This window comes from Budorcas taxicolor, chromosome 2, assembly GCF_023091745.1.
Source record: "Budorcas taxicolor isolate Tak-1 chromosome 2, Takin1.1, whole genome shotgun sequence".
Classification (NCBI taxonomy): domain Eukaryota; kingdom Metazoa; phylum Chordata; class Mammalia; order Artiodactyla; family Bovidae; genus Budorcas; species Budorcas taxicolor.
In genome coordinates, this window is record NC_068911.1 from 63,399,597 (window position 1) to 63,427,493 (window position 27,897).

General features: G+C 40.3%; 1 protein-coding gene across 1 annotated transcript in view; it reads left to right on the forward strand.

Annotated features, from left to right (window-relative positions):
• Window positions 1-27,897, forward strand: part of PDE11A (phosphodiesterase 11A) — a 424,511-nt gene that overhangs the window by 224,592 nt on the left and 172,022 nt on the right. Inside the window, exons 7-9 of the mRNA XM_052662664.1 lie at window positions 2,737-2,812; window positions 7,559-7,626; window positions 8,575-8,667. Of these exons, the coding sequence (XP_052518624.1) occupies window positions 2,737-2,812; window positions 7,559-7,626; window positions 8,575-8,667 (237 nt within the window). The remainder of the gene's footprint in view (window positions 1-2,736; window positions 2,813-7,558; window positions 7,627-8,574; window positions 8,668-27,897) is intronic.

The window sequence follows — 27,897 nt, forward strand, 5'->3', positions numbered from 1 at the left end:
GCTCTAATGCCAACATCTGGAGATAACCAGTGTTAATAGTTCGGTGTGCAAGAGATAAACATTGATGACAAAACTGAGGCATGAAGAGTTTGGGGACTTGGTTGGGACCGAGAGGCCAACAGCTATTTTTGAGCTCATTGACTGAGGCCATCTGCAGACTTGGGTTTCCTGGTGCACAGAGATGACTCCTCCATACTTTCTTCTTCCTCCTTCCCCTGCTTGGCATTCATTTTTCAAGGTCTTGTGCTTCTACAATGGGCTTCATCTCCTGTCTCCTTCTCTTTCAATCCCTACAGAGGGATCACCAGGCACTCCCAGGCCTTGCTGTCTCATGTAGTCATAACAGTTCAGTTCAGTTCAGTCACTTAGTCGTGTCCGACTCTTTGCGACCCCATGGACTGCATGCAGCACACCAGGGTTCCCTGTCCATCACCCACTCCCGGAGCTGTAGTCATATACACTAACCTAAATTAGCTTAACTTTCCAGAAACAACGGCCATAGCCACAGACAACCAGAGAATTGCTTTAATGATCTTAAAATCAGAAAATTCACTCTCATCACACTCTGTCGTCCTTTTCTCTTCCTCTCTCCCATCTTGTTGGGCTCATCAGCAAGCAATTTGTCACCTCCCCCTCTTCCCTGTTCTGATAGCCAGTTAGTGCTGCCCCACTTCCCTCCTTCAGCCACAGTGGGAATGACTTAGAAACATTCTCAGTGTTCTCAGTCACCTCTCCCTGCCTCCTGGGCTCAGCCCATGCAGGGCTCTAGCTCTGCTCACTCATTGTGGCCTTCCTCTCCTCCAGAACTAACCGCTTAACTTCTGTTCCTGATCCCATTCCTTCTTCCCTTGACTGTCTTTGCATTCAGCTATCTCCAACCAGTCCATCCTAAAGGAGACCAGTCCTGGGTGTTCATTGGAAGGACTGATGCTGAGGCTGAAACTCCAATACTTTGGCCACCCGATGCGAAGAGTTGACTCATTGGAAAAGACCCTGATTCTGGGAGGGATTGGGGGCAAGAGGAGAAGGGGACAACAGAGGATGAGGTGGCTGGATGGCTTCACCGACTCGATGTACATGAGTTTGAGTGAATTCTGGGAGTTGGCGATGGACAGGGAGGCCCGGCGTGCTGCGATTCATGGGGTTGCAAAGAGTTGGACACGACTGAGGACTGACTGAACTGAACTGAACTGATCCTGTGTTACTAAAGCCAGTAGCCCATTTTCAGCACTTATCCTATTTGACTGTTCTGCACCATTGAACACCATTGTTCCCCTTTAGCTCTGTTTAGAAAATAACCTTTTCTCTTGTATACAGGTAATTAATTATCTAAAATTAAGAATATGGAAACAGGAGTTTAAAAAAACTCCCATAGGCAGGGTTCTTTCACGGCATATACATATATTAAATCATCATGTTGTACACTTTAAATAAGTTACAGTTTTGTCAATTATACCTCAATAGAGCTGGAAGAAAAAAGGATCAGTGATTGCCAGAGGGATGGGTAGATGAGTAGGTGGCATACCGAGGACTTTCAGGGCAGAGAAGCTACACTGTGTGATACTATAATGGTAGATATATGACATTATAAAGTTGTTAAAACCCATAGAATGTATAGCATCAATCGTGAACCCTAATGTAAACCATGGAATTTGAATAATAATGATGAATCAGTGTGGGTTCATCAGTTGCAACAAATGGACCACTCTGGTGAGGGATGTTGATAGTGAAGGGTGTGTCACTGTGTGTATGTGTGGTGGTGGAAGGTATTTGGGAACTCTGTATTTGGTCTCATTAGTTATGAACCTATTTTTTTTTTTAATAAAGTCTATTTTAAAAGCAAAGAAACAAACACTTCCATGGACAAACAATTCAAGGGGAACTATTATGCTTATAATTTTTCCACGATTTTCCAATGTGCATAATATGTATTTGTACACCCACAGGCCCTAAGGCTAGTGAAAGTGAAAATGAAGTCGCTCAGTCATGTCCGACTCTTTGCGATCCCATGGACTGTAGCCCACCAGGCTCCTCCGCCCATGGGGTTCTCCAGGCAAGAGGACTGGAGTGGGTTGCCATTTCCTCCTCCAGGAGATCTTCCCAACCCAGGAATCGAACCAGGGTTTCCTGCATTGCAGGCGGATTCTTTACCAACTGAGCTATCAGGGAAGCCCCAACTAGTAGCACTTAATATATTAAAATTTTCCCTGTTTATAAATATCCTTCTACAGCATGATTTTGATTAGATGGATAATATTCCACTGCGCTGTGATTTACTTAACCAACTTCCTCCAGTGTAATGTTCAGGTTATTTCTGGTACATCATTAGTATAAATAATGCTATGGCTTGATTTCTTTGGGATGTACATTGTTGTGATGTTTTAGCTGAAAAGAGACAGGCAAGTATATGCATTAAAATTATGTCTTTTTAAAAGTTACTTTTAAACACTTGTTATGAAGTGTGGTAAGCCATATATCAGAAATGGGTAGATAATATTTAATTTTAATTAATTACTTTCTTATGTCCTAGGCTGACCAGATATCTGGTTTTCACATAATGAAGAGTGGTAAGCCGTACGTCAGAAATGGGTAGATAATATTTAATTTTAATTAATTACTTTCTTATGTCCTAGGCTGACCAGATATCTGGTTTTCACATAATGAAGAGTGGTAAGCCGTACGTCAGAAATGGGTAGATAATATTTAATTTTAATTAATTACTTTCTTATGTCCTAGGCTGACCAGATATCTGGTTTTCACATAAGATCGGTTCTCTGCGTACCTATTTGGAATAGCAACCACCAAATAATTGGTAAGACATAACCCAAATTATCAAACTTCTTATATTAAAACAAAAATGCAATTTACTTTAAAGTATATCTATCTGTTTTTTAAATGTACCCCCTTTTCATGTCCTTATCAACTTATGTTTCATACTCTTGTGTAATCTCACAAGTGAAGACTCCTGATGAATCAATATTAAGCAGGACAATGCACAAATATTTATTCCTTTAAATAAGAACTGATCATTTTGAAGTTGGTGGGGATTTCAGAAAGCAGCTAACTGAACTCTTTTATCTTACTCTGTGGAAATTGAGGCCCAAAGAGAGAGAAAAAATTTGAATAAGGTCACAAAGTGGAGTTATTAGCAGAGTCCCAAATAGAACTCAGACTTCTTAATCCTAGTACATCTCTGTGTTTACATCTATGCTTTTACACATGGGATAAATGCAAAGACATACACTGAAATGTATGGTTTCTGCCTCGATGGTTCCAATATAGGTAATACTTTCCCCTGAATATGGAAATTGTGGGCCAGAGCAGTTGCCAATTTTTCTCTCCCTCCCTGCACCTTTCCTTTCCCTCAAAACTTCATTCAGGAAAATCTCAAACCTAAAGTTAAGCAAGAAGCGGTCAGTAGTTAAAGTCAAGAAGGGGGGAGACAGTAGTTGTTTAAACATAAGGAAAATGTATCTTTCTTCTAACAGACATAAGGTAACTAATACATTTGGGAACTAATATAAATTTATCTCTTTGCTTCACCCTAAGGCTTCCTCTTAAACTCTAAGATAGTGGACTTACCAAAGGATTTAGTTTTCTGTAAATATTAACACTTAATTCTAAGAGAATTTTTTCATCAGTTTTCTTAATTTGCAGAAAATATTAGTATTTTTGAACATAAAGAAGATTCTAAGATTTGAGAAATTGAATCTCTAGGACAAAGCGTTAAATTACATCATGTGTCAAGTTTTAAATATATTTAAGGTTTGCTTGTTTGTTTTGGCTGTGCTGGATCTTAGTTCCCCTATGAAGGAAACCCTTCCCTCAGCAGAGGAAGCATGGAATCCTAACCACTGGACCACCTTGGGAAGTCCCAGAATATATTTAAGTTTAATGAGAAGAGAAAGTCCATGAGAAACAGCCTGCATTATCTGTAGATGTCCAATGGCAATCTCACATGCAGTCTTAAATTTATTTCTAAGTATAAACATCTACTTTCTTTCACAAATAAGACTGTAGTTTGCCTGTAACACACTAAAAGCTTTGTATTTTATTATACATGTCTTCTACCATATGATGACATAGCTCCCTGATGGGAAGTTAGGTGTTTTTTAAAAATAAAAGCACTTAGAATTACAGTTTTAAATATATATATATATGTTCAGTTCAGTCGCTCAGTCGTGTCCGACTCTTTCGACTCCATGAACCACAGCACGCCAGGCCTCCCTGTCCATCACCAACTCCCGGAGTTCACCCAAACCCATGCCCTTTGAGTCGGTGATGCCATCCAACCATCTCATCCTCTGTTATCCTCTTCTCCTCCTGCCCTCAATCCTTCCCAGCATCAGGGTCTTTTCAAATGAGTCAGCTCTTCACATCAGGTGGCCAAAGGATTGGAATTTCAGTTTCAACATCAGTCCTACCAATGAACACCCAGGACTGATCTCCTTTAGGATGGAATGGTTGTATCTCCTTGCAGTCCAAGGGACTCTCAAGAGTCTTCCCCAACACCACAGTTCAAAAGCATCAATTCTTCAGTGCTCAGCTTTCTTTGTAGTCCAACTCTCACATCCATACATGATCACTGGAAAAACCATAGCCTTAATGAGACAGACCTTTGTTGACAAAATAATGTCTCTGCTTTTTAATATGTTGTCTAGGTTGGTCATAACTTTCCTTCCAAGGAGTAAGCATCTTTTAATTTCATGGCTGCAATCATCATCTGCAGTGATTTTGGAGCCCAGAAAAATAAAGTCAGCCACTGTTTCCACTGTTTCCCCATCTGTTTCCCATGAAGTGATGGGACCAGATGCCATGATCTTCGTTTTCTGAATGTTGAGTTTTAAGCCAGCGTTTTCACTCTCCTCTTTCACTTGCATCAAGAGGGTTCTTCTTTAGTTCTTCACTTTCTGCCATAAGGGTGGTGTCATCTGCATATCTGAGGTTGTTGATATTTTTCCTGGCAATCCTGATTCCAGCTTGTGCTTCCTCCAGCTCAGCGTTTCTCATGATGTACTCTGCATAGAAGTTAAATAAGCAGGGTGACAATATACAGCCTTGACGTACTCCTTTTCCTATTTGGAACTAGTCTATTGTTCCATGTACAGTTCTAACTGTTGCTTCCTGACCTGTATACAGATTTCTCAAAAGGCAGGTCAGGTGGTCTGGTATTCCCATCTCTTTCAGAATTTTCCACAGTTTGTTGTGATCCACACAGTCAAAGGCTTTGGCATAGTCAATAAAGCAGAAATACATGTTTTTCTGGAACTTTCATGCTTTTTTGATGATCCAGCAGATGTTGGCAATTTGATCTCTGTTTCCTCTGCCTTTTCTAAAACCAGCCTGAACATCAGGATGGTCACAGTTCACGTATTGCTGAAGCCTGGCTTGGAGAATTTTGAGCATTACTTTACTAGCATGTGAGATGAGTGCAATTGTGCGGTAGTTTGTGCATTCTTTGGCCTTTCTTTGGAACTGGAATGAAAACTGACCTTTTCCAGTCCTGTGGCCACTGCTGAGTTTTCCAAATCTGCTGGCATATTGAGTGTAGCACTTTCACAGCATCATCTTTCAGGATTTGAAATAGCTCAACTGGAATTCCATCACCTCCACTAGCTTTGTTCGTAGTGATGCTTCCTAAGGCCCACTTGACTTCACATTCCAGGATGTCTGGCTCTAGGTGAGTGATCACACCATCATGATTATCTGGGTCATGAAGATCTTCTCTGTACAGTTCTTCTGTGTATTCTTACCACCTCTTCTTAATATCTTCTGCTTCTGTTAGGTCCCTACCATTTCTGTCCTTTATTGAGCCCATCTTTGCATGAAATGTTCCCTTGGTATCTCTAATTTTCTTGAAGAGATCTCTAGTCTTCCCCATTCTGTTGTTTTCCTCTATTTCTTTGCATTGATCACCGAGGAAAGCTTTCTTATCTCTCCTTGCTATTCTTTGGAGCTCTGCATTCAGATGGGTATGTCTTTCCTTTTCTCCTTTGCTTTTCACTTCCCTTCTTTTCACAGCTATTTGTAAGGCCTCCTCAAGCAGCCATTTTGCTTTTTTGCATTTCTTTTTCTTGGGGATGGTCTTGATCCCTGTCTCCTGTACAATGTCACAAACCTCCGTCCATAGTTTATCAGGCACTCTATCTATCAGATCTAATCCCTTAAATCTATTTCTCACTTCCACTGTTTGATTTAGGTCCTACCTGAATGGTCTAATTGTTTTCTCCACTTTCTTCAATTTAAATCTGAATTTGGCAATAAGGAGTTCATGATCTGAGCCACAGTCAGCTCCTGGTCTTGTTTTTGCTAACTGTAGAGAGCGTCTCCATCTTTGGCTGCAAAGAATATAATCAGTCTGATTTCAGTGTCGACCATCCGGTGATGTCCATGTGTAGAGTGTTCTCTTGTCTTGTATATTTAGTGTATATATATATATATATATATATAGGGACACAAGGGAATGTTTTCAAGATTGTTGAATTTTTCTACTTAAACTTGTGTGCTTTGATAGTGCCATGATCCCTGGGTCATGCCCAAAACATCTAGTATCATGTTGAACACGAACTTTGGAAAGAAGACCCACATAAGTTAAATTTTGTAAAACTAGTTCAGCCCCACTGGTAGCAGGCAACAAAACTAGCCTTCCTTTGAAGGTTAACTGTATCATAATTCTTAACATTTGAATGTTCTGTCCATGTGGATCAGTATGCTTTACAAACATTATTCAAATGTTATCTTGTTTAATCTTTATAACCCCCTGAGATAGTTAACATTTTAATCCTCATTTTACAAATGAAGAAATTCAGTGTTAAGTAATGTGCTCACAGTAACACTACTAACAATGGAGCTGAAATTCAAACCAAGGCTGTTTAGCTCCAGAGCCTGTGTTGTTAATCACTATGCCATGCTGCCTCATTCAAGCACTGTGCTTCAGAGAATTGAAAACATTTTAATTATATATATTTTTAATTTGTATAATTTAATTTTTGTAGTTATATATGGCTTCCCAGGAGGTCTCACAGTGGTGAAGAATCTGCCTGCCAATGCAGGAGGTGCAAGAGATGTCGGTTTGATCCCTGGGTCAGGAAGGTCCCCTGGAGAAGGAAATGGCAACTCACTCCAGTATTCTTGCTTGGAAAATTCCATAGACAAAGGAGTCTGGCAGGCTACAGTCCATGGGGTCACAAAGAGTCGGACACTACTGAGAACACACACATACATACGTGTATATATATATGCATGTAACTGTATAAATGTGTACACCATGATATATCGATTACTATACATAGTCATCTTGAAAACCATTTTTGGGGAATCTGGTTAATACCTGGTAGAACTCCAGGCTTCACTGAGACCTGGTCTGGATATCAGAGCTGGAAAATGGGGTGCATCCCTGTATACCTCACATCTGCTCTCACACAGGCAGCAGGTGTTAGAGAAACCTGGGATTAAGCTGAGTGTCTGCACTTAAAGGAGGCTGGAGTCATCTTACTGTACTGTAGGAATACGATGTCCAGTGTCAAAAATGACCACATCTCCCAACCTCTTCTCACAGGAGTGGCTCAAGTGTTAAATAGACTCGATGGGAAACCTTTTGATGATGCTGATCAACGACTTTTCGAGGTAAGAAAATAAATGTCTGAACCAGGGGTTATAGCTGAGTCAGTAGTAGTCTCCTGGTTACAGCTTGCCCACATTAGGAAGGATAAGTAATTATTAATTGACAATTTTTAATCATTATACTTTGGCAGCGTGATGAAATTTAAAGGAAGATTTAAAGAATGTTTCAGTGTTTAGGTAAGATTTGATTCTGTTTTTCATGAATCAGGTTTTTTTTTATCCTAATTGATTGCTTTCCATGGGACTGAATTGCCTTCTTCTCTCTGAAGTGTAAATCGTCTTATCTTTTTCTTGTTCATGTGCGTTCAGCCTTGAGACCTCTAACCAGCTCTGCCAGGGGCACTGCCATCCCCTCTCTTCTGTTTCTAAGCTTCCATGTATTTACCCCTGTCTGCCCTCAGCTGGAGAGGTTCACCTTGAACAGGCTTCCTGGTAGACTTTGCACCAGTAGCCAACATGAAAACCCCTGGATTATTTTTCTCTAGCTGAGAGTACATCAGAGCTTCTTTACTAACTGGTTCAAAATCTAAATCCTCCGTCCCCTTAACATTTACCTTATGGATACAATCACTTGGTTTCTTTACCAAACTCTTTTATACCCTAGCTTTTGAAAGAGGTTGCTTTTGGTTAAATGGAATGAAATGACTAAAATCGGTTCACAACCTAAATAAAGTAAGAACACATTTAAATGGACTATATGTTTTTAAATGTATAAAGTTATTTCTTCACAATAACATTAAATTAATAATTTTTCTCTTGTGCAGTGTGAGCGATAAAGCTGTTACATGACAATAGTAATTAAGAATTTTAATGTACATATTTCCCTAACGCCTACCTCTGTGTACAATAAAATTATATTTTCTGGCCCATTCCTGATGCCTGTCTGCTTTTATATTAGATTATGCCAATGAGTTATTGCAATTTTTAATTAGTGAACTCTCTCTTTCCTAGGCTTTTGTCATCTTTTGTGGCCTTGGCATCAACAATACCATTATGTATGATCAAGTGAAGAAGTCATGGGCCAAGCAGTCTGTGGCTCTTGATGTAAGTGCAATATATTTATGTCAGAACTTATGCTAAAAGCTCTAATCTTTGAGGGGGAAAAGTCCTTGTTATGGAGTTTAGCTTTTCAATTTTTAATTATTTATTTATGGGGTCAAATTTTAGTGTCAAGGATTTGAATTTGATGAAAGCTACAGACCCTCTCTAGAAAAATACACATGTGCACATAGTTTCACATATAATTTCAAGGATTATAATTCAGGGATGATCACAGATCCCCTGCAGCCCAGCCGTATATGTTGCATAATGCATGAGTGCTCAGTCCAAGCTCCTCTGTCTGTAGAATTTTGCAGGTAAGAATACTGGAGTTCATTGCCATTTCCTGCTTTTTACCTATTCTTTACCATTGTACCACCTGTGTACGGTTATTAGAAGTACAGATTTAAAATTTTAGGTTTATTAAAAGGGATGATCCCAAATTAATTTGTCAGGATTTAAAATATATTATGAATGTATTTTGAATATGTATAGATAATCTGGAAATTCACAACTTTTATTACTGTAAGAAAAAAACTCCACTGTGATAATGTGTGATGCAGATGGGGGAAGCTGATCTTGTCACCATGCAAGCCCCCTACCCTTCCCCACCACAGACATGAGCATCCCACTGAGAACTCGGCCCTGTTTCCCAGGCCTGTATTCCATCTCCCCTCAGACCCACTAAGTTCTAAAAGTATAGCTCTAGTCTCCCCTGAATCCCAGCTTGTTTAGACCCAATACCTATTTTTTTCCCAACTTCTATTAGCAGAGATTTTATTTATATCTAGAAAATAAGTTTAGCTTCCCTGGTGGCTCATATAGTAAAGAATATGCTTGCAATGTAGGAGACCCAGATTCGATCTCTAGGTTGGGCAGATCCCCTGGAGAAGGAAATGGCAACCCACTCCAAAATTCTTTCCTGGAGAATTCCATGGACAGAGGAGACTGGTTCACTACAGTCCTGGGATCTCAAGAGTCAAATATGACTGAGCGACTCACCCACATGAAATAAGCAGAGCAGATAAAATGTCAATGTCTAGATAACATTATATGGTACAATACGATATAAGACATGTACAGGCTTCAAAATATTCAGTGTATCAAGTGAGACATTGTTAGGAAGAGAAAACCAAGGAAGAGGGTAAATAGGAGAGTCAGTGGTACCTGCAGAATTCTGGTTGAAGGTTTAGAAGACTTAAAATTAACAGCCAACCATCTATGTGGGGCTTCCCTAGTATCTCAGCTGGTAAAGCAGGAGACCCCCAGGTCAATACCTGGGTCAGGAAGATCCGCTAGAGAAGCGATAGGCTACCCACTCCAGTATTCCTGCCTAGAGAATCCCCATGGACAGAGGAGCCTGGCAGGCTACAAACCATGGAGTCGCAAAGAGTTGAATACTAAGCTTAGCATAACCATCTATATACTTTTTCCCTTCCTAACCAGACCATGATGTCTGGAAGCAACAAGGATCTGTGTCTTTTTTTTTTTTGCAACCATATTCCCAGAGTCTAGCAGGGTACTTTGGTATTTATTGAATGGTTTTGGATGAATAGTTGAAGGGGAAAAAGGAGGGAGGAAAGAACGGAAGGAAGGGATTTTTTGCTCTCTCTCTGAGATAGTCCTGCTTTGTTTATATGTAACATCTCTCTAGTAAGAAATAAACACAAATATCTACAGGTTGAGTTAATTATACAGGTGAACTTTAAACATGCAGCCAGCGAATAAGAATCACTAGTAGAACATTAAGGTCTGTGTGCAGAACTGTTGTTCAGTGCTGGCTCTGTCACCTGCCTCGGTGGTGAGAATTAAATGAGATGATACATGTGAAGATTTTAGGATGTGGTCAGTAAAACAGTCACTTTATTACTTATAATTGTATTTTTATTAGTGAGAAATTATCATGAGTTGGAAGAAAGAACAAAAGACAGGAATTTGGAACAGCAAATGTTGAGTCATGCCTCCTTCACTCTCATTGAATTCAGATCTCTAGAGAGTTACTTCATCCATTGTTTGAGAATTTCTGAAACTATATAAAGGAGAACACACTATAAACTAGCCCCACTTAAACCCTACTTCATATTGCTATGATGGAATCTTCTCTCTCTTTCTCCCTCTCTCTCTCTCTCTCTCTCTCTCTCTCTCTCTCTCTCACACACACACACACACACACACACACACACACACACAGAACATCTCATTTTCTCACTCCTTGCCTACCTCCAAGTGGAGGGCTGAAGAGGGCTCAGATAAGTGGGTTGAAGCATGAATGGCCATTTACCAATGAAAGTCAGCATTCTCACTGGTTCCACTGCTTTTTAAAAATTGATATGTAGTTGATTCATAATGTTGTGTTAGTTCTGGTATACAGCAAAATGATTCAGTTATTTAGATAATCTTTTTCAGATTCCTTTTCATTATAGGTTATCGTAACTTATTGAATATAGTTCTCTGTGCCATACAGTAGGGCCTTGTTCTTTATCTATATTATATATATGGTAGTGTGTCTCTATTGCTCCCCCACCCTTTCCCCTTTGGTAATCCTAAGTTTGTTTTCTGTATCTGCGAGTCTATTTCTGTTCTGTAAATAAATTCATTTGCATCATTTTTAAACGATTCCACATAAAAATGATATAATACTGTTAGAATAGGCAAGCAGCTAGATATGAGCAGAGAAACGGGGGCACAGGCCAAATGGCAGGAAACCATACATCTTGTGAACAACGGGGATCTGTGGGCAGACAGAGGAAAATGAACATCCAGACTGACAAGAAACCGCACATTTTGGGGTGACAAAGGTCCTGGAGGAAAAAGATCTACCTGACTTACCTCGTTTTCATTGGTACCACTCCTTAATTATCTACCTACCCGACCTAGGGAACCCCACGACTCCCATTACCTAGAAAGTGCTAATATCGTGGTCTCCTTACCCACTAATTGACCATTTGAGTTCATAGTCAGCACCCTCTTGTCTGTGTGACTCAGATACCTCTTGTCCTTAGACACGAAAATTACTCCTGCCACTCCCAAATTTTCAGCCCAACTCCGAGCCTTGTAACAATCTCACCTTTTAGAGGCGGATTTATTTGTGTGGACTTGTATGTCCCTTGTGCTTTATTTGTGCCAAAGTCAAAAGTAGCATTCCCAGGCAGGATTCTGGTGTTGCCCTCTTGGTTTTGTCCCTTTACCTCCACTCAACCTCCACCCCACCAGTCACCAAACTCTGTAATAATCAAGGGGTATCCACCGCCCTCCCTAGCCCAGGAATCCATATGCAAGACTATCTGGAAGGATTTCTTATCTCAGAACTGTATGAAGACAGTATGATACTTTGAGAGCAACTAAACGAAACTGTGGAATGAGATCTACATATGCTTACATATGTACATATACATTAGCTTCTGAATGGATCTGTAGTTTAAAATTATGTATTTATAAATATTATACATGAATATGAATAGTGTAATATTTACATAAATATTTAAGAGAATTATGTGTCTATATCTATGTACTTATGTCAGTGTAGTTCAATGAGGGATGTAAAGTACTTTGCAGGAAAACTTAGCAAGCCTTTTTAAGGGTGAAATAGCAACAGCAACAATAATAGCAATAACAGGGAAGAGTGAAAGAGAGAGAGGGAGAACATGAGGGCAAGTGAGAGGCCATGTAAGCCAGGGGAACAGAACCCTGCTGGGGACAGAACAGCAGTGCTCTCCTTGTATCATTTCCCCCAGGACAGGACCTGGGCTCATCCACTCCCCTTATCCCTTCGTAGCCAAGCAAAGGTTCCCCACTTGGATTGGGACAGGTTCCTCTTGTGTTGTCCCATATTTGCTTATTCTCTCGTTTTTATTCTTGTCCCAAGATCTGTGTCTAAGTGTGGCTTTCTCCTTCCCCTAATCTTACTGCAGTATCTTTTTTTTTTCAGTTGGTAATGAGAGTGGAAGGAAATAATCTAGGTCCCAGCCCCCAGTGACAGTATCCCCACCCCTAGCGCACCTCCCACCCCCTAACCCGTCTCCTCCCCAGAGGGAGGCGCCAGAGCTCCTGGCCTAGAGAGGTCCTGTGAATACACGCCTTCCTGCTGCCCTTAAGACTGGAGAGAACACACAACGTTCTCTTATTTCTTTCAAAAAGTCTTTCCCCAGGCAGTTTAAATAAAAATACCCTTTCGGTACATCCTCAGGAAGTAAACCTCCAAATAAGTTCTCTGGGAAGGCTAATCCTCACAGGTGCTCCCAGAAATGTTCAGAGCTCACTAGAGGTACACTTTTAAGGCAGGGCCCCCACTCCCATCCATTTTCCCCTGCAGAAGGCGGCTTCAGGCTTTATCCCAGGGAAAGGCAGTGCAGGGAGAAGATTTAAAGCCTTGTCTTTGGCATCAGTCTGGTTAGTCTGGTTAGGATTGAATCCTGGTTTAGTAGCTGTTGATCTTGGACAAGCTACTTACCCTCTCAGTCTTAGTTTTTTTCATATGTTAAATGGATATTCTAAGAAAGTTGCTTTGACAGTTAAATCGAGTAGGATAAAAGCTGGAGAAAATAAGCAAATATGAGACAACACCAGAAGAATGGTCCCTATTTGAGTGGGGAACCTTTGTTGGCCATGATAGGATAAAGGGAGGGGGTGAGCCCAGGTCCTAGGGGAGATGACACAAGGATAGCTGCATTGGTTCCGTGCCCCTGGCTTGCACGCCCTCTCACTTACTCTCAGTTAAATAGTGGAGGCAAGTGTTCAGAGAGAACCTTTAGTTACAGTTAGCCATTCTATTACCTAGAGCACTTACTCTCCCTAATCAGCGCTGAGTTCTGAGTCTGCTCAGCCCAAGATTTGCTGTAAAACTGCTGACTGAGGGGCTGGGCAAGAGCTGTAATTTTTTGACTCTTTTATTACAAAGATCATTTCCAGCTTGAAGTGTGAGCTGAAAACACGTTACTCATTTCCTGATTCCTTGACAGAATTCCCCGTGTCAAAAACAGCATGTAAGTCATCAAAAGTTGCACATGTCCAAGGGCAAAGCCTCTCCCAAAAGACTTGCCATGCTGACAGTTTCAGCTCATTTTAGCTTACTTCACAAATGGTGAAAAACAGAACTATAAACATACAAAATATTTTCTATTTTTCTGGCCTTTAAAAATGAAGTGACTAACACATTATCTGGATTTTGCTTAACAGGTGAATTAGAAACTTTGTTTATAAACTTTATAAACAGGTAAATTATAAATTACTTTTCTGATTGCTTTTCTTAATTGTTCATAATTTAGTTATGTAGTTATGTAGTTCTAGTTGTTAAATTCTTTTGTTCTTAAATATATGAAATTAATACTCTGAGGCTTTTAGAGAACAGAAGTGCTCTTAAAGCTGAATAACAGAACAAAAAGAGGAATTTCCTATCATGTTTAATAACTTTACTTCTGTGAGCTTGATTTCCATTTTGCATGAGCAGCAGAAATTTCACAAGAAAGGTACTGATGTGTGTTTACATTTTCTGACAGTGAGGATCCTATGATAAGAGTGGGAAAACTTTACCTCTAAGTCTATAAGTAATACAGAGAAAATACAACACAACTGTAGATATAGGATATTACTTTTTCATTTTGAACATCAATTGTCCTTTGGAGTGTCTTTCATAGAGACTGCAAATGAAGAGATGAGAAATTTCTAACACTGATGAGAAATTTTCCAAGAAATATTAAATCAGGATATTAGGGACACCTTATACACATAGGGCTTCCCTGGTGGCTCAGTGATAAAGAATCTGCCTGCAATGCAGGAGACCCGGGGTTTGAGCCCTGGGTTGGGAAGATCTCCTGAAAGAGGGCAAGGCAACCCACTCCAGTACTCCTGCCTAGAGAATCCCACAGACAGAAGAGCCTGGGGATGCTGCAGTCCATAGGGTCACACAGAGTCAGACACGACTGCAGCAACTAAGCACCAGCGGCAGCATACACCTTTATGATCAAAAGAGGAAAGGAATGAAGGTCAAACAGGAAGTGTGAAAAGGGCGTATGCAATCAGGCGCCAAGCCCCATTGATTCTCCCTCGCAAAGGCCTCTTCCATCCATTTCCTCCTTTCCGATTGCTACAGCAGTCTTCCTACTTAAAGGCCTCATTGCCTCCTGACTGAGCAAATGTAATAGCCTTCTTTTTGTTCTTCCTAAACCATATTTTAGATTGCATCATTCACCCACTCACAAAGCTTAAATTATTCCCCCATTACCTATCAAAGTACAAACTTCTGGCCTTTGAGGTCCCTGGAAATCACATACCAAACAGTCTTCCTGCCTCTGGCCCTCATTTCTCTTAGCATTCGGTGCTAATTACAAAACTCAGCTACATCATGGTCTACAAATCAACCACCTGCTTCTCTGCTCTCTGATTTTTATTCTAACATCCTCTCCACTGTATTCTGTTGCAGTTACGCCATCTGCCCTCAAAATTGTCCCATCATTCGAAGCTTGATTTACATGTAATCTGTGTGTAAAGCTTCTGATCTCATGACTATATGCTCCTGTTTGCCCTATATTGCAGTTAATGGCGAGTCTGTTTTCCTCTGTTAGAATATGTGTCCATCAAAGCATATGATCATGTCTTAGCCACCTTTTATTCCATTTGATGTTTTATATAAATATAATGGTACTCAATACAAGTATATTGAAAAAATGAAGGTGTGCGGCCATGAATTTCTCCATGAGAAATCTCCTAAGCTCCAAGAGGAGATTTCTCTCTAACTGGGTGATTGAAAACGTTAGACTCCTAAGATGCCAGCAGAATGCCATTTGATTCTTTCTCATCCCTCTTCCTTTAAACTTACTCTGCTAAATCAGTCTTCCCCACTCCAGGGTGAACTCTGATAGATTCTACGGCTCTTCTGACATACTCAGGAGTTATACAGCCCCTGAGCTTTTCCCCTTGTTTGGGATAAGAAGCCTGTGGCCAGGAGAGGGTCACTTGTTCAGTCACTAAGTCGTGTCTGACTCTTTGCGACCTCATGGACTGTAGCACGACAGGTTCCCTGTCCCTCACCATTTCCCGGAGTTTGCTCAAACTCATGTCCGTTGAGTCCATTGAGTCAGACACGGAGAGGGTCATAGTGAGCCTTGTTACTCTTCCTCAGCTCACTTCCTCCCCGAGACAGGTGCAGGGAGGTCAGATGAGAGGGCAAAGCCTTACATGACAGATGCTGCCCTAATGTGGTTTCAGGGCCCTCTGTATCAAACACCAACATTCTGTTTTTATCATGAGTTGCTTTTATGAATTCTTCAGAGGACTAGCAAGTCTTTAGGACTAGCAACCTCCTGATGGCAGTGCCTGATATGGGTGTGCCTCTCCTGATGACTGGTTATAATCCCCCCTCAGCCCCTGGCTTCCAGGGGCCCATCCACACCCATCTTCATGGGGATCATCTCACTCTTCCAGGAATTCCTCTTGGTCAAGGCCCATTTTTGTTTCTTATTTTTAACTGTGGTAAAATAGACACAGCATAAAACTTACTATTTTTAATTATATGGTTCAGTGACATTAAGTACACTCACATTGTGATGCGACCGTCACCATCATCCATCGCCAGAACTTTTTCATCTTCCCAAAGTGAAATTCTGTGCCCATTAAACACTAACTCCTCATTTTTCCTTGCATGCAGCCCATGGCAACCACCATTCTCCTTTTCATCTATGTATTTCTCTACTCAGGGTGCCTCATATAGCAAAATCTTAATTGTCCATATACAACTGGCTTATTTCACTTAGCATAATATTTTTAAGAGTCATCTATGTTGAAGCATGTGTCCAAATTTTCTTCCTTTTTAAGACTGATTAATATTCCATTACATGTATCTATTACATGTGTTCACTCATCTGTTGATAAACACTTGGGTTGCTTTCAGGTCAAAGTCCTTTTAAACCTGGATATCTTTCATAGATCCATTTGATCTATGGGAAAAATCACATGTTTTCAACCATTAGATTGAAGTGCAAGTCCTCCTCAAAACACCTCTGTCTTTATGCTCACTAACTTCTGTAGGCTTTAGGTGTGAATCAGGTACCAGTCTCTTTTCCCACACTACACTAAGGTGAAAGACACAGTAGGTCCCCCAAATGATTGTCTGGAAGGAACTCTCAAGAAACCCTAAGATATCCTCAATACGCATACTCAGTTGCTCAGTGGTGTCTGACTCTGCGACCCTTTGGACTGTAGGTCACCAGGCTCCTCTGTCCATGGGATTCTTCAGGCAAGAATACTGGAGTGGGTTGCCATGCCCTCCTCCAGGGGATCTTCCTGACCCAGGAATGGAACCTGTGTCTCCCTCATTGGCAGATGGATTCTTTACCACTGAGTCATCAGGCAATCCCATCTCCTCAGTATGGGGCTCTCATAAACTGTTATCCTTTTCACACAATGCAGAGTGGGAAACAAGCACCTCAACTTAGAGGCAGGAGAACTAGTTTGGGGCACCTTCTTTCCAAGGCCTACATAAAAGGCCTAGATGGCCTGACACTCCCTTTAGAATGTAGTACCTATTGGTCGCAACTATAAACTCAGGCAGAAAGAGTCTCATTTAAACATCCTATTTTGTCTACCAAAATAGTTTTTTCTAGACCAAGTTACTGTCAGACCACAATCCAATGACTGCCCAAATGGTATCAACCCTGGAAAGACCCGTGTTTATTTGTAGGTACAGTGGATACAAGTTTGCAATTACAAAGCCAAATGCAATGCATCAGCAGAAATGGAATTATTCCCACTTGGAAATTCTTTTTAACTGACAATATGTTGAATTATGTAAACACTTCTTTTGGAGAAAAGAAAAAAGGAAACACAAATTACTCTGTTCAAATGGTTTTGTACTAATTAATTCCCTGTTGTGGCCACTACTACACCATTTATTGTTCAGTGGCTCAGTCATGTCTGACTTTTTGCGACCCCATGGACTGCAGCACACCAGGCTTCCCTGTCCTTCACTATCTCCCAGAGCTTGTCAAACTCATGTCCATTGAATCACTGATGACATCCAACCATCTCATCCTCTGTCATCCCATTCTCCTCCTGCTTTCAATCTTTCCCGGCATCAGGGTCTTTTCAAATGAGTTGGCCTTTGCATCAGGTGGCCAAAGTATTGGAGCTTTAGTTTCAGCATCAGTCCTTCAATGAATATTCAGTGTTGATTCCTTTAGGATTGACTGGTTTGATCTCCTTGCACTCCAAGGGACTCTCAAGAGTCTTCTCCAACACCACAGTTCAAAAGCATCAATTCTTCAGTGCTCAGCCTTCTTTATGGTCCAACTATCACATCCATATGTGACTACTGGAAAAACCATAGCTTTGACTATATGGACCTTTGTCAGCAAAGTAATGTCTCTGCTTTCTAATGTTGTCTAGGTTTGTCATAGCTTTTCCTCCAAGAAGCAAGTGTCTTTTAATTTCATGCCTGGAGTCACCATTTGCAGTGGTTTTTGCTGCTGCTGCTGCTGCTGCTGCTGCTGCTGCTGCTGCTAAGTCGCTTCAGTCGTGTCCGACTCTGTGTGACCCCATAGACGGCAGCCCACCAGGCTCCACCATCCCTGGGATTCTCCAGGCAAGAACACTGGAGTGGGTTGCCATTCCCTTCTCCAATGCATTAAAGTGAAAAGTAAAAGTGAAGTTGCTCAGTCGTGTCTGACCCTCAGCGACCCCATGGACTACAGCCTTCCAGGCTCCTCCATCCACAGGATTTTCCAGGCAAGAGTACTGGAGTGGGGTGCCATTGCCTTCTCCGCAGTGGTTTTTGAGCCCCCCAAAATCAAGTCTCTCACCGTTTCCCCATCTGTTTGCCATGAAGTGATGGGACCAGATGCCATGATCTTAGTTTTTGAATGTTTAGTTTTTTTTTTAATATTATTACTATTTTATTTTGCATTGCTTTGATCATTAATGATGATAAATGTGTCAACACCCTGCAGATTTCGACTTGGATATTTTCCTTTCTCCTAGAAAGATTCTTTTTTTTTTTTTTTTAATTTTTATTTTTACTTTATTTTACTTTACAATACTGTATTGGTTTTGCCTTACATTGACATGAATCCACCACGGGTGTACATGCGTTCCCAAACTTGAACCCCCCTCCCACCTCCCTCCCCATAACATCTCTCTGGGTCATCACTGTGCACCAGCCCCAAGCATGCTGTATCCTGCGTCGAACATAGACTGGCGATTCGATTCTTACATGATAGTATACCTGTTATAATGTCACTCTCCCAAATCATCCCACCCTCTCCCTCTCCCTCTGAGCCCAAAAGTCCGTTATACACATCTGTGTCTCCTTTGCTGTCCTGCATACAGGGTCGTCATTGCCATCTTTCTAAATTCCATATATATGTGTTAGTATACTATATTGGTGTTTTTCTTTCTGGGTTACTTCACTCTGTATAATCGGCTCCAGTTTCTCCATCTCATCAGAACAGATTCAAATGAATTCTTTTTAACGGCTGAGTAATACTCCATTGTGTATATGTACCACCGCTTTCTTATCCATTCATCTGCTGATGGACATCTAGGTTGTTTCCATGTCCTGGCTATTATAAACAGTGCTGCGATGAACATTGGGGTACATGTGTCTCTTTCAATTCTGGTTTCCTTGGTGTGTATGCCCAGCAGTGGGATTGCTGGGTCATATGGCAGTTCTATTTGCAATTTTTTAAGGAATCTCCACACTGTTTTCCATAGTGGCTGTACTAGTTTGCATTCCCACCAACAGTGTAGGAGGGTTCCCTTTTCTCCATACCCTCTCCAGCATTTATTGCTTGCAGATTTTTGGATTGCAGCCATTCTGACTGGTGTGAAGTGGTACCTCATTGTGGTTTTGATTTGCATTTCTCTGATAATGAGTGATGTTGAGCATCTTTTCATGTGTTTGTTAGCCATCCGTATGTCTTCTTTGGAGAAATGTCTATTTAGTTCTTTGGCCCATTTTTTGATTGGGTCGTTTATTTTTCTGGAATTGAGCTGCATAAGTTGCTTGTATATTTTTGAGATTAGTTGTTTGTCAGTTGCTTTATTTGCTATTATTTTCTCCCATTTGGAAGGCTGTCTTTTCACCTTGCTTATATTTTCCTTTGTTGTGCAGAAGCTTTTAATTTTAATTAGATCCCATTTGTTTATTTTTGCTTTTATTTCCAGAATTCTGGGAGGTGGATCATAGAGGATCCTGCTGTGATTTATGTCGGAGAGTGTTTTGCCTACGTTCTCCTCTAGGAGTTTTATAGTTTCTGGTCTTACATTTAGATCTTTAATCCATTTTGAGTATACTACCCAAAGCAATTTACAAATTCAATGCAATCCCTATCAAGCTACCAGCCATATTTTTCACAGAACTAGAACAAATAATTTCACAATTTGTATGGAAATACAAAAAAAACTCAAATAGCCAAAGCAATCTTGAGAAAGAAGACTGGAACTGGAGGAATCAACTTGCCTGACTTCAGGCTCTACTACAAAGCCACAGTCATCAAGACAGTATGGTACTGGCACAAAGACAGACATATAGATCAATGGAACAAAATACAAAGCCCAGAGATAAATCCACACACATATGGACACCTTATCTTTGACAAAGGAGGCAAAGAGTATACAATGGAGTAAAGACAATCTCTTTAACAAGTGGTGCTGGGAAAACTGGTCAACCACTTGTAAAAGAATGAAACTAGATCACTTTCTAACACCGCACACAAAAATAAACTCAGAATGTTTAGTTTTAAGCCAGCTTTTTCACTCTTCTCTTTCACCTTCATCAAGAGGCTCTTTAGTTCCTCTTTGCTTTCTGCCATAGGGGTGATCTTATCTGCATATCTGAGGTTGTTGATATTTCTCCCAGCAATCTTGATTCCAGCTTGTGCTTCATTCAGCCTGGCATTTTCATGATATATGCTGCACAGAAGTTAAATAAGCAGGGTGACAGTATACTGCCTTGATGTACTCCTTTCCCAATTTTGAACCAGTCCATTGTTCCATGTCTGGTTCTAACTGTTGCTTCTTGACCTGCATACAGGTTTCACAGGAGGCAGGTAACGTGGTCTGGTATTCCCATCTCTTTCAGAATTTTCCACAGTTTGTTGTGACACACACAGTCAAAGGCTTCAGCATAGTCAATGAAGCAGAAGTAGCTGTTTTTCTGGAACTCTCTTGCTTTTTTGATGATCCAGCTGATGTTGGCAATTTGATCTCTGGTTCCTCTGCCTTCCCTAAATCCAGCTTGAACACCTGGAAGTTCATGGTTCACATACTATTGAAGCCTCACTTGTAGAATTTTGAGCATTACTTTGCTAGCCTGTAAGATGAAGAAGAAAGTGGCAACCCACTCCAGTGTTCTTGCCTGGAGAATCCCAGGGATGGGGGAGCCTCATGGGCTGCCGTCTATGGGGTTGCAGAGAGTCAGACACGACTGAAGCGACTTAGCAGCAGTAGCAGCAGCAGCAAGATGAGTGCAATTGTGTAGTAGCTTAAGCATTCTTTGGCATTGCCTTTCTTTGGGATTGGAATGAAAACTGACCTTTTCCAGTCCTGTGGCCACTGCTGAGTTTTCCAAATTTGCTGACATATTGAGTGCAGCACTTTCACATTATAAGTTACCTTAAAAAAAAAAAAGATTTGGAAGCTGTTCTCTCTGAAAATTCCAGGGTCTTTTTGAGTTGGTTCATTAATATAAATTTATGATCGTGCATGTGTGCTCAGCCATGTGCTACTCTTTGTGACCCCATAGACTATAGCCTGCCTCTCTTCTCTGTCCATGGAATTCTCCAGGCAAGAATACTGGAGTGGGTTGCCATGCCCTTCTCCAGGGGATCTTCCAGACCCAAGGATTGAAATTTTGTCTCCTGTGTCTCCTGCATTGACAAGCAAATTATTTTTCCCCCCTACTTTATTTATTAATTGACGGATAATTGCTTTACAGAATTCTGTGGTTTTCTGTCAAACATCAGCAAGAATCAGCCATAGGCACTCCCATGTCCTCTCCGTCCCAAACCCCCCTCCTCACCCTGAGTCCCATCTCCCTCCCCATCCCAGAGATTGTCACAGAGACCCTGTTAGAGTTCCCTGAGTCATACAGCAAATTCCCATTGGCTATCTATTCTACATATGGTATTGTAAGTTTCCACGTCACTCTCTCCATGCATCTCTCCCTTTCCCTCCTCTCCTCCCGCTGTGTCCATGGGTCTGTTCTCTATGTCTGTTTCTCCACTGGTGCCCTGCAAATAAATTCATCAGTACTGTCTTTCTAGATTCCATATATATGCTTCACTATATGATATTTATACTTCTCTTTCTGGCTTACTTCACTCTGTATAGTAGGTTCTAGGTTCATCCACCACGTTAGAACTGGCTCCGATGGGTTCCTTTTTGTGGCTGAGTAATATTCCATTGTAAATGTGTGCCACAGCTTCTTTATCCATTCATCTGTCAATGGACGTCTAGGTGCTTCCAAGCACTAATTGTAATTAGTGCTGCAGTGAACATTGGGGTGCATGCATCTTTTTCAATTTTGGTTTCCTCAGGGTATATACCTAGGAGTTTTTTGATGGGTCATATGGTGGTTTTATTCCTAGTTTTTTAAGAAATCTCCGTACCATATTCCACAGTAGCTGTATCAATTTACATTTCCACCAACAATGCAAGAGAGTTCCCTTTCCTCCACACCCTCTCCCAGCATTCATTGTAGACTTTTTGATGATGGCCATTCTGACTGGTGTGAGATGGTATTGCACTGTAGTTTTGATTTGTATTTCTCTAATAATGAGTGATGTTGAGCATCTTTTCATGTGTTTGTTAGCTGTCTGTATGTCTTTTTTGGAGAAATGTTTGTTTAGGTCTTTTTTGCACTTTTTGATTGGGTTATTTATTTTGGGTTTTTTGGGGTTTTTTTGGTATTGAGTTGTATGAGCTGCTTGTATATTTTGGAAACTAATTCTTTGTCAGTTGTTTCCTTTGCTATTATTTTCTCCCATTCTGCTTGTCTTTTCATCTTTTTTTGTGGTTTCCTTTTGCTATGCAAAAGCTTTTAAGTTTAATTAGGTCCCACTTGTTTATTTTTGTTTTTATTTCCATTATTCTAGGCAGTAGGTCATAGAAGATCTTGCTTTGATTTATGTCATTGAGTGTTCTACCTATGTTTTCCTCTAAGAGTTTTACAGTTTCTGGTCTTAGATTTTGGTCTTTAATCCATTTTGAGTTTATCTCTGTGTAAGGTGTTAGGAAGTGTTCTAATTTCATTCTTTTGCGTGTAGCTGTCCAGTTTTCCCAGCACCACTTATTGAAGAGGCTGTCTTTGCCCCACTGTATATTCTTGCCTCCTTTGTCAAAAATAAGGTACCCATAGGTGCGTGGGTTTATCTCCGGGCTGTCTATCTTGTTCAATAGGTCTATATTTCTGTTTTTGTGCCAGTGCCATACTGTCTTGATGACTGTAACTTTGTAGTATAGTCTGAAGTCAGAAAGGTTGATTCCTCCATCTCCCTTCTTTCTCAAGACTGCTTTGGCTTCAGGTCTTTTGTGTTTCCATATGAACTGTGATTTTTTTGTTCTAGTTTTGTGGAAAATGCCATTGGTAATTTGATAAGGATTGCATTGAATCTGTAGATTGCATTTGGTAGTATGGTCATTTCCTACCCAGGTACATGGAATATCTCTCCATCTGTTTATGTCATCTTTGATTTCTTTCCTCAGTATCTTATAATTTTCTGTATACAGTTCTTTTGTCTCCTTAGGTAGGTTTATTCCTAGATATTTTATTCTTTTTGTTGCAGTGATGAATGGGATTGATTCCTTAATTTCTCTTTCTGATATTTCATAGTTAGTGTATAGGAATGCAAATGATTTCTGTGTATTGACCTTGTATCCCATGACTTTGCTGAATTCAGTGATTAGCTCTAGTAATTTTCTGATAGCTTCTTTTGGGTTTTCTATGTATATATCATGTCATCTGTGAACAGTGAGAGTTACTTCTTCTTTTCTGATCTAAATTCCTTTTATTACTTTTTCTTCTGTAACTGCTGTGGATAGGACTATGTTGAATAATAGTGGTGAGAGTGGACACCCTTGTCTTGTTCCTGATCTTAGAGGGAATGCTTTTAGTTTTTCACCATTGAGAATAATGTTTGCTGTAGGCTTATCACATATGGCCTTCACTATGTTAAGGTATGGAGAAGGCAATGGCACCCCACTGCAGCACTGTTGCTTGGAAAATCCCATGGATGGAGGAGCCTGGTGGGCTACAGTCCATGGGGTCGCTAAGAGTCGAACAGGACTGAACGACTTCACTTTCACTTTTTGCTTTCATGCATTGGAGAAGGAAATGGCAACCCACTCCAGTGTTCTTGCCTGGAGAATCCCAGGGATGGGGGAGCCTAGTGGGCTGCCGTCTATGGGGTCACACAGAGTCGGACACGACTGAAGCGACTTAGCAGCAGTAGCAGCAGCATGTTGAGGTAGGTTCCTTTATGCTCATTTTTTGAAGTGTTTTTACCATAAGTGGGTGCTGAATTTTGTTGAAGGCTTTTTCTGTATCTATTCAGATAAACATGTGGTTTTTACCTTTCAATTTGTTCATATGGTGTATCACATTGATTGATTTACATATATTGAAGAATCCTTGCATCCCTGGAATAAACCAGACTTGATCATGGTGTATGAGGTTTTTAATGTGTTGCTGAATTCTGTTAGCTAGAATTTTGTTGAGGATTTTTGCATCTATGTTCATCAGTGATATCAGCCTATAATTTTCTTTTTGTGTGTTGTCTTTGCCTGCTTTTGGTATCAGGATGACTGTGGCCTCATAGGATGAGTTTGGAAATGTTCCTTCCTCTGCAATTTTTTGGAAGAGTTTCAGAAAAATAGGCATTAGCTCTTCTCTAAATGTTTGATAGAATTCCTCTGTGAAGCCCTCTGGCCCTGGGCTTTTGTTTTTTGGGAGATTTTTATTATTATTATTACAGTTCGATTTCATTGTTTATAATTGGCTTGTCCATAATTTCTATTTCTTCCTGTTTCAGTCTTGCGAGGTTGAACTTTTCTAAGAATCTGTTCATTTCCTCTAGGTTGTCCATTTTATTAGCATATAGTTGCTCATAATATTCTCTTATGATCCTTTGTATTTCTGTCTGTTGTAACCTCTCCTTTTTCATTTCTAATTTTGTTGATTTGAGTTTTCTCCCTTTTTTTCATGATGAGTCTGGCTAGTGGTTTATCAATTTTGTTTATCTTCCCAAAGAACCACCGTTTAGTTTCATTAATCTTTGCTAGTATTTCCTTCATTTCTTTTTCGTTTATTTCTCCTCTGATCTTTATGATTTCTTTCCTTCTGGCAGATAAATTCTTTACCAACAGTGCCACCTGAGAACCCAAATTGTGACTTTTAAAAAATCCCTAAGAAAATAATCATGCTAAATTTCTTGAACTTCTTTGATAGCACAGTAAAGATGAACTAAACAGATAGTGTGAGCTTCAAATTTTCATTTGCTTCTTTCTGTTGCCCAAAGAAAGGTCTCACAATGACACACTGATTGAACTTTGGGGATATTCTAGCATAGCCCATGCATTATAATAAACAGGGGTGCTTTTTAAAAATATTGGTGCTTGGACCCTTTTCTAAACTGACTGAATCAGAAATCTCTGAGAGTGGAGACTAAGCATATGAATCTACAAAAAATTCTCCATGTGATTCTGATGCATGGTACAAAGTGAGAAGCATTGGTATAGAGTGATCTATTGATATTTGTGTGATAATTTCTCCAATACTTTCTTTCACAAAAGGCAACCATAGGATATTAGTACTTCCTTTATAAATATTTGTTGAAAAATTAGATTGAAGACAATAGGTGAATTGAAGTGAGGTTAAAGGATGCTGTCTCCTCCCTGCTCTGAATACCCGTTTATTCTTTGACTCCTTCTAATGGGTTCCATCCTCACCTCCCTTTGGAGGTATCATCTGGAAGGCTATCAGTGAACACCTGTGTTCAGTTCCCATTCTCAGTTCTTAACTTCTCTTACCCGTTCATGCTGCTGACTCTTTTCCCCCAGTCACAGAAAAGAAAATAACCAGTCTACTATGGTAATTAACCTGCAAATGACTAGTTTATTTCATGGTCATAGGATCCAGAGCAAAGATAGATGCACCTTAAAACCAAGAAACAGCACAACGATTTTAGTATTACAAGGCTCATTGTGCAATTTATTAGAATTTTATAGTTTTAAAATTTTCTTTAGTAAAAGGAGAAACAATTTCTATTCCAATGCCTGCTGCTGCTGCTGCTAAGTCGCTTCAGTCATGTCTGACTCTGTGTGACCCCAGAGACAGCAGCCCACCAGGCTCCCCCGTCCCTGGGATTCTCCAGGCAAGAATACTGGAGTGGGTTGCCATTTCCTTCTCCAATGCATGAAAGTGAAAAGTGAAAGTGAAATCGCTCAGTCGTGTTCAACTCTTAACGACCCCATGGACTACAGCCTACCAGGCTCGTCTGCCCATGGGATTTTTCAGGCAAGAGTACTGGAGTGGGGTGCCATTGCCTTCTCCAATTCCAATGCCTAGAATAAGTTACCATCAGGTATAAGATTAGGTATGAAATTATGTTCATTCATAAACAAAGAAATAAATGATAACATTAAGCAAATACTTATATCTACTATATGTCAAGTATTAATACTTGAACATAATAATGAACATAATTTCATACCTAATCTTATACCTAATGGTATCTGAAGCATTTTGTGACTTGCTAACAGCTTCTGTAAGCACTTGTTTTTGCAAATTTAGGACACAGTCTAGTGAAATATCTATGAAAAGTGTGATTGCCAGTTTATAACTTTGCAGATAAAGTCCACAAATTCTGTGAAGCTGGATCTGTGGGCCATTCCTTGAGCTAGCAATGAGGAAGTATATATGTTTTGTTCCTTTTGTCTCAATAATATCTGATAGATAATTAGGGTCACAAATTATTTTTTAAAATCTTCTTGTTTGGAGGCAGATCAATCATAACTCCAGCAGTTTTTCTGCTTTCTATGTTTTCTACCATACCCTCCCTTGCTTCTGTGACTCTACTTAAGTGATTCTTTCATTATTAAATCTCTTCAGCCCTCTTCTGAATACTCTTCGTGGTTGACATGTGACCTATTTGCTCCTATTTTCTCTCTATACACTTTTTCCCTAAGCAATTTCAGCTACTCACTTGGCTTTAACTGAGATGACTCCCAATATGTATTCCTAGTTCACTCTTTCTCTCTCCCTGAAGCTTCAGACTTTTATATCCTGCTAACTCTTAGCTCTTGTTTGTACCTCCAAAATTTCAGACTTAACATATTTAACAGTTACAATCCCCATTAAAAAAAGAATATACATATATTCTTTTTTAATATTTATATATATATATATATATATATATATATATATATATATATATACAATTAATAGAAATTGAGGCACTTCCTTGGCAGTCCAGTATTTAAGATTCCTTGCTTTCAATTCAGGGGGTGAGGGTTTGATCCCTGGTCAGGGAACCAAGCTCTGCATGCTGTGGAGTGCAGTCACATACATACACATTTAACATAAATAAGCAGGGCTTTCCTGGGGGCTCAGTGGTAAAGAATCCACCTGCGCATGCAAGAGACACAGGTTCGGTCCCTGATCAGGGAAGATACCACATGCTACTAAGCCCGTGCACCACAACTATTGAGCTGTGCTCTAGAGCCCAGGAGCCACAGCTCCTGAAGCAGGTGCACCTCAGAGCCAGGGCACCTGCAACAAGCCACCGCAGCGAGAAACCCACACAGGGCAACTAGAGAGAAGTGCCTGCTTGCCACTAGAGAAAAGCCCGAGCAGCGGTGAAGACCCAGCACAGCCAGAAGTAAATAGATAAATAAAAGTATTAAATAATAAATAAATACAGTCCTGCCATCAAAAAAGACAGAACAGTGATATGATGGTTTCATTCACAGTGGTTTATCATTAACTTCTCCCTGGCTTTCCACATCTAGCCATTTGCCAGGCTGTCATTTGGTTCCTGCACCATCTCCTTTTTCGCTGCTATCTCTGTAGTGCAGGTCTTTATTTCCTCTTTCCTGTATTGATGCTGCTTACTCAAGCTGACAATCCTGTCTCTAGTTTCTTATTTTCCCTGTGCATAATCCTCACAATATTTTGATTGATGTTTCTTTTAATGTTTCCTGTTGTGTCCCCAATAGATGTGATTGATCCTTCCTTTTAATCTCTATTAG